The sequence below is a fragment of the Echinops telfairi genome, unplaced genomic scaffold, assembly GCF_000313985.2.
Source record: "Echinops telfairi isolate 266 unplaced genomic scaffold, ASM31398v2 ScPeMD7_32;HRSCAF=126, whole genome shotgun sequence".
Classification (NCBI taxonomy): domain Eukaryota; kingdom Metazoa; phylum Chordata; class Mammalia; order Afrosoricida; family Tenrecidae; genus Echinops; species Echinops telfairi.
The window spans coordinates 68046-75609 of NW_022103929.1; the positions used below are offsets into that span (position 1 = coordinate 68046).

The 7564-nt window shown below is 36.8% G+C and overlaps 1 protein-coding gene across 10 annotated transcripts in view; it reads right to left on the minus strand.

The window, feature by feature from the left end:
- Positions 1–7564, minus strand: part of GAPVD1 (GTPase activating protein and VPS9 domains 1) — an 82707-nt gene that overhangs the window by 31645 nt on the left and 43498 nt on the right. For 5 of the 10 annotated variants that reach the window (XM_045290180.1, XM_045290178.1, XM_045290179.1 and 2 more), the window contains 4 exons: positions 4400–4573; positions 2002–2142; positions 782–916; positions 193–312 (listed from right to left, as the gene is read on the minus strand). In XM_045290180.1, coding sequence (XP_045146115.1) covers positions 193–312; positions 782–916; positions 2002–2142; positions 4400–4573 — 570 coding nt within the window. Of the gene's footprint in view, positions 1–162; positions 313–781; positions 917–2001; positions 2143–4399; positions 4574–7564 lie in introns of all 10 variants that reach the window. The other 5 variants (XM_045290176.1, XM_045290174.1, XM_045290175.1 and 2 more) reach the window with 1 other exon arrangement.

Here is a 7564-nt window from a genome sequence, read left to right on the forward strand (position 1 = left end):
ATGTATATATGTATGGATTATGATAAGAGTTGTATGAGCCCCCAATATTTTTTTTTTTTAAGCTATTTTCTTAGTGCCTGACCACTATGTTCCAGCAGAGAGGAAAAAAAAAAAAGACTGCTATTTATTCCATGGATCTGATCATTTGGTTGTTAAACTCACCAAAAAGCTGTTCCCCTTTGCCGTTCTTACCATGGGTCACTTCATCCATGTCTGGACTAGTGACAGAATCTTTACCCCCAAAATCAGAGCTGCACTCAGACCTCAAGTCTTCAATTTTATTGGGAATATCCTCAGAGGTTGCACTTATGCCTTAAAAAAAAAAGAAAAATAAATAAACATCAAGAACAATGTAAACATACATACAAAATGTATATACTTACACAAATATATGCATTTTGAATAAATTTAAACCATGTCAAATTTTGGGTGTCACAATTCTATACTGGTGACTTGTATAGTACTATATCCTTTATCTAACTACTGCTTAATATATTTGGTTTGGACAACATAACCAAAATTACTAAACAGAGTAACAGAGGCTACCAAGAATAGAGAAAGAATTAGAGGGAACATACAACAAACTGATTGCCAATTACTTCAAAGGCTCAATAAAGTCACACATTAAGTTCTCATAGATTTACAGTTCCATAAAAATAATTTTGTCTCCTGAAAATTACTCAACTCTTAAATAAAACATGTATCTTCTATATAAACTCTATAAATGGAGGCAAGGGAAACTGCACACATCAAATCATTCCTTAAAACAAGACAGACATACCCGACACAACACTGAGGCCTGGTGTGCTGGGGCGGGAACTGACCTCCCTGACATCGGTATCATCAGATGTGCTACCCAGTCCTGAACAGCTCTCCAATTCTTGTAGACGTTCCTCCTGCTTTAGGTCTGGGGCCTCTAGAAGGCATACAAGAAATGAGGTATCATGTTAATGATTTTATTGGCATGCCACAGTTTTTGCTTTTGTGACCTGGAAGACAAAAGCTACCAGGGCACCAATAGAATCAGTGTAAATAGATTCCTAAATTTCAGCCAGTTGCGAAGTTGGTGAGATCAAGTGGGACTAAATTCAATGTTGTGATTTCTATTCTAATATAGGCCATTTTATTATGAGTAGATGAATATTCTATTTTCAGATCACTAATTTCATGAAGAATGCTGTTGGTTAAAGTGTAAACTGGACACTGGGCAAGAAAGTATAGAATAACTTGGCATTAGATCAACCAGTCTCTAAAAAGTAACTCCTATAAATGCAGCATAGATGGTGAGCTAATCCCATTGTCCCTTTATGAAAGCTTATTAACATTTGAAGGAATGCTTTAACATGTTAAGTTCATACAAGGATCGCTTGGTTGTTCTTGAACCAAGTAAACCAACTACAACATAAAACAGATATATAGCTATTTGTATTTGAATTCTAGCAGCTGACATTTAGATGAAGACTAGTTATCCTTAAAAATCAGGGGGAAAAGTATAAATGAAATACATAAAAACACAAAACAATTCAGACACATTTGTAATATTCTGAACAAAAAAATTCTCAAGACTCCAAAATCTCAATTTCAATGTATTACAAAAACATTAATTAACTTTTAATGTCACGTTCTCCCCTGAAATAAATCTAAAAATGCTTACCAGGCATCCAACCACTTACAGTTTGAACTCTGTTGCTATTTCTATCCTCTGATGAGATAGTGGGAGACACTGAACTTAATATCCCATATAGAACCCTGATGAGTTACTAATAATTACTTCCAAAATTACAGAACAGAATCAGAATGTACGTCTTAGCCTATGCCATCCAAGGCTGCATATTTGTTTTCTTGATGGGTAAAAAGTCCCTAGACTAATGTTCCATTTGAAATTCTCAGTAAGCAATTGGCTCGCATTCAACAAATGCATACTTGACAAAAGGGACATAAAATAGAAATTAGTAGACCTTACATTTAAAACTTCAGTGCAAATAAAAAAAGCATACTAACCTGAGTCACTTGGCAATACCTCTACACTCCAAGCTTCGCTGGTTGTTTCTGATATGGTAGAACCAGTGCAGGGGTCAAGAAGCACTGACCCTGAACCTGGTAGACACAGCAAACTGCCTAGCATGTTCTCTGCTGCTGCACCTGTATAATTGGTGGGGAGCAAAGGGTTAACAAAAGATCCTGATGGAAAAAGCAGTGACAAAGGGGAGAAGCCAAACACTAAGCTAAGAAAATCTTCTCTGCCCACAAGAAAGAAGTCAAGGTTAAGAATAGGGTCAATCAAAGCCACTAAAAACACAAATTTCCCACTTCTCACACAATGGTTCAACCTTGGACTTTCTATAGAGAAACCACACATTATTTAGTCATTTCAACTGTCACCTTGGTTTTAAATCAAGATTTTCATGTGTTCCCTAATATCCTTTAGACTTTATAATCCTACAAGGATTAAGTGGAGCCCAACAGAATAGTAATGGAAAGCATTTGGCTGCTATACACAAGTTTGGTTGTTCAAACCCTCCAGCCACTCTGTGAGAGAAAGACATGGCAGTCTGCTTCCATAAAGAGGATTTCCTTGAAAATTCTCTGAGGCAGAGTTTTACTCTATCCTACAGGGTCACTACAAGTTTAATCAACTCAAGGGCAATGGGATTTTTTTTAAATAATTTTATTGGAGGCTCATACAACTCCTATCACAATCCATACATACATCAAGTGTGTAAAGCACATTTGTACATTCGTTGCCCTCAAAACATTTGCTCTCTACTTAAGCCCCTGGCATCAGCTCATTTTATCCCTTCCCTCCCCGCTCCCCACTCCCTTCACACACTTTCCTGTTGTCCGTCCCCCATGGAGGAGGCCATATGTAGATCTTTCTACCCCACCCCCCTTCCATTCTCACCACTGGTCCTGAAGGGATCATCTGTCCTGGATTTCCTGTGTTTCCAGTTCCTATCTGTACCAGTGTACATCCTCTGGTCTAGCCGATTTGTAAGGCAGAATTGGGATCACGATAGTTGGGGGAGGGGAAGCACTTAGGAACTAAAGGAACGTTGTATGTTTTATTGTTGCTACACTGCACCCTGACTGGCTCGTCTCCTCCTTGCGACCCTTCCATAAGGGGATGTCCAGTTGTCTACAGATGGGCTTTGGGGTCCCCCATCCATACTTCCTCTCATTCACAATGATAGGATTTTTTGTTCTTTGATCCCTGATACCTGATCCCTTCAACACCTAGTGATCACACAGGCTGGTGTGCTTGGGCAATGGGATTGTGACAAAAATTAAAACCACTCAGAGAAATTTAATCCCAGAAAGTTTACTGGCTGAATATGCTATATTTCAGCACATTAGCCATATGCAAAGTAATACAATATATTTGCAGTGAAACACACACCTCCTCTAGAGCTCTCATTCAACTGCAAATAGTTTATTGCTCAAACACAGCTCCTGCCAGAGAAAATATTACTCTGGCATCTGGTACAAAGTAATGTAAAACCAATTAAGAAATCTATTTACACTGCTTAAACATACAAATAGGAAGGATTCAACATTATTGTACAGCACATTAGAAATACTCAAGCTGAGATTACTCTGCACTTCCAATTAGGTTTAACAAAGGAACAATTTTACTGCAGTGGTATGAAAAGTTTTGAAAAAGAATTACTGGTAAAAGCTACCTTTTAAGGATTAATTACAAGGAAAATAACATAATGAAGTGGAGGGAGTAAAGGGTAGTGGGTAGAGGTTAAAGACGAAACAAAAATGGCTAAAGCTGAAGGTGAATGATAGCCACACCAAGTTCATTATATATTGTCTCTCATTTTTTCAAATTTTTCCAAGATTTAAAAGGAAAATTAAGGTGGTATTATAAAATGGTTATAAATCTTTCACTATTCTTAAAACTGTACTCTAAAAAGGTTGTGAATTTTAATGTAAATTACACTTCAACACAATCGATATTAAAAAAATACCAAAAATCAATAGTTAGCCTTTGGAAAGGATTAATCCTTTAAAATGTGAGTATTTTTAGAGAATTTTAGTAATATACTATTCCAAAAGATTTTATGGCTATAATCTGTAAGAATTTTCATCATAAAGCCAGGTACTCGGTCTCAAAAGAAAACAGACTAATCATAGACAAGTTAAAAACATACAATATTATCTATAACCAAGACTTGACCAGAAGTTAATTCAAAGGATAGGCTTTCCTACTTTTTTTTGGGGGGGGGGCGTGGAAAAGGGGGGCAGTGTGTGGTGTGTGTGTGTTTGTGGAATGTAGAATGGAAAAATCCTATAATCATGTTTGTCAGACCACTGAAGCGCTCCATTAGGAACGGTAGAATGGATATACACACAACTAAACAGCAATCTTCCAAAAACATTAAATAGCAAATACCTGCAATTTCCTGTAAACGATCTTCATCAATGTTGGGGTCAAAGTCACTTCCCAAGACATCTGTACTCCAAGTCTCACTCACTGTTTCCGATATGTCCCTATCATCTGTTAGTCCCATCATGTCACGAATTTCAAACTTCCTCAGCTTGTCATCAAGATTATCTTGTGTTGTGGCTATCAAAAACAAAATTAAACACTTAAAAAAATGTAGCATAGTATAACCATTATGAAAAATGGTATAGTGCTTTGTTAAAAATCTAGAAGTAGAAATAACATATGATCCAACAATGTCATTCCTAGGTATGTATTCTGGAGAAGTAAAAGTAGTGTCTCAAATAGACTTGCACATATCCATTTCCTCACATTACCAAAAAGATGGAAACAACCTAAATGCCCATCAACAGACACATGTATAAACGAAGAGCAGTACATACATGTACATACATACATGTATGCCATGATAAAGAATAAGAATCCATTAAACATCTCACAACATGGATTAATCTGGTGAACACTGCTGAGTGAAATACATCAAACACAAAAGGACAAATATTGTGTGAAATCACTATTAAGAACAGTCAAGAATAGGAAGAAAAAGAAAAAAAAAAACCAACATTCTTTGATGGTTTCTAGGAAGGGGAAAGGGCATGGAGAAGTACAAACCATAGTAGACACGAGTTAATTCTGGTCAAGGGAAAGGTGATAGACAACATAAGGAATTGTGAGTACCACAGGGCAAAGGCAAACACTGAGAGGTACATAAGACTAGAGGACAACTTAGGCAAATGCTGTAATATATAGTCTGGCAGCAGAAATAACTGGCAATAATTTTCAAGTAGATACATTAAGTAGTAATTTGTGGGTAGGTAACTATGTATGCTAAATAGATGCGGAAGGTCATATGGGAATACACCAACATACATGCATGGCAGTGAATATTTCTACAAACATATTTGCAAATGCTGTAAGTATATTCATACATGAATAAATAACAAGGCAAATAGGATGCTATAGAAACTAACACTGGGAATGATCTACTAGAGCTATATGTAGGCTAAGGACCATAGATTCAGGGGATATTTAGGTCAATTGGAAGAAAATAGTTCACAAAGAGAATGCTCTTTATATACTAGTCTGGAGAATTGTGTGTAGGGTCTTAAAAACTTTTGAGAAGCCATCTAAGAAGCAACTGGGATGTCTTCTCAACTGGGCACAGAAAAATGAAGAAACAAAAACTCAAAGAAGAAGCAATTAGTCCATAGGACTATAGCCCACACAAACTATAACCTCCTCTACCCTGAAACCAGAAGAACTAGATGCTTCCTGGCTATCACTAATGTACAACAAACTCCAAAGCAACCAAAAAAAAAAAGGGGGCGGGAGGTGTCAGACACTCTAGTAACGAAGAATCTCTAGGAACCCCTGATACTACTGAGAAAAAATGAACTACCAAAGACCTCTAACTTAAAATGGAAGATATTTCTGGAGGCTACTTTCCAGTCAAATAATACTCCAAAACTCAATGTTATCGTGTCAATGCAAACTCATAGCAACCCTACAGGACAGGATAGAACTGCCCCTGTGGGTTTCTGAGCCTATAATTTTCTAAAACAATAGGAAGCCCTGTTTGTCTCCCTATATAATAGGCAGTGATCTAAAATAAATGAGAAGATGTGCCTCTCAAAACAATCAACTACACAAGATGAACAGGGCAGTATCTGCCCAAAACCAAAGATGAGACGGAAGACAGGAACAGGGAAACCAGGAAACTCAAGGAAGACTAATAGTGCTGACATATTTGCTATGTAAACTTTCACATAAAGCCCAATATCCAAACCCAAACCCACCCCCATCGAGTTAATTCTAACTCATAGCAAACCTATAAGGCAGAACTGCCCCTTCATGTTTTCAAGGCTGCAAATCTTTACAGGAGCAGAAATCTTCATCTTTCTCCTGGAAGTGACCAATGACCTTGAAATTAGCAGCTCAATGGATAACCCACAAAATTTGTTGCTTTTTAAATTACAACCATGGAAATCCTATGGGGACATTCTATTCTATAGAGTCACAATGAGGCATAATTTACTTGATGGGGACATGATTTTATGAGCCTTTTAATCCTATTCAAAGTGATGAGCAAAAGATTAAATATGACTGAATTTGCAATGCAAATTAACTAGAAACCCAAAAAATTACAAATAAACATCCAAGTTTAGATTTATGCTTTAAACTTTGATCAAAACTATCCCTTGAATTAATCTTCTAACTAAATAATAATTCAAACTAATTAGAAAAGAATGCATTAATACTGGACCTGATCTAGTTTCAACATTTTCCGTATTTTTGTTTGGATTTTGTTCATTCATCTTAGGGTGTATTTCAGACCCTAAGAGGTGACCTTCTTGAAGTTGTGTTATATGTTTTTCTGTTTTCTTGGTATAAAGAACTTTATGCTTTTAAACTTCATGTTACATATTTTACCATTAACACTGGGTAAAGTACTAAAACACTGAATATTTCCACATGGATGCACTCCTCTTTGAACTGAGGCCAGTATACACATACGTAGTTCCCCTTACGGAAGATTAACTAGACCCAATGATCTAATCAACTGTCTCCCCTGCCCAATATCTTTTGCAGTGACTTTGCAGGTCATCCTATCAACTGTTGGCATATATTTTCCATCTCTGAATCTATACTGGCATTGTGCCTTACTTTGGCCCCAAGTGTGGCAAGGAAGTTTACTAATTATGATCTTGGACCTCAAGAGAACTTGAAAACATAGTATTTTTAAAACCATTTTTTGTGTTTTACATGAAACTTTACGCAAGAAATTCATTTCTCACTCAACAATCCACAAAGTATTTCATGACATTAGTTGCTATCCCCACAATGTGTGTCAGCATGTCCCTCATGTTTACCCTAACTGGCTCCCCATTTTCATTCCTCCAGTACCCCTTGTCTTTTCATCTTTGCTTCTGGGCAAATGCTTCACATATAGACTTATACACTTGTTTGAGTCCATGAATGTAAGTTTTCACATTATAAGTCAATCTATTATTTGGCTGAAAGGTAATCTCTGGGAATGGCTTCAGTTCCAGGTTAGGAGATCTTGTAAGCTATTTCTCTCTCTCTCTCTCTCTCTCTCTCTCTCTCTCTCTCTCT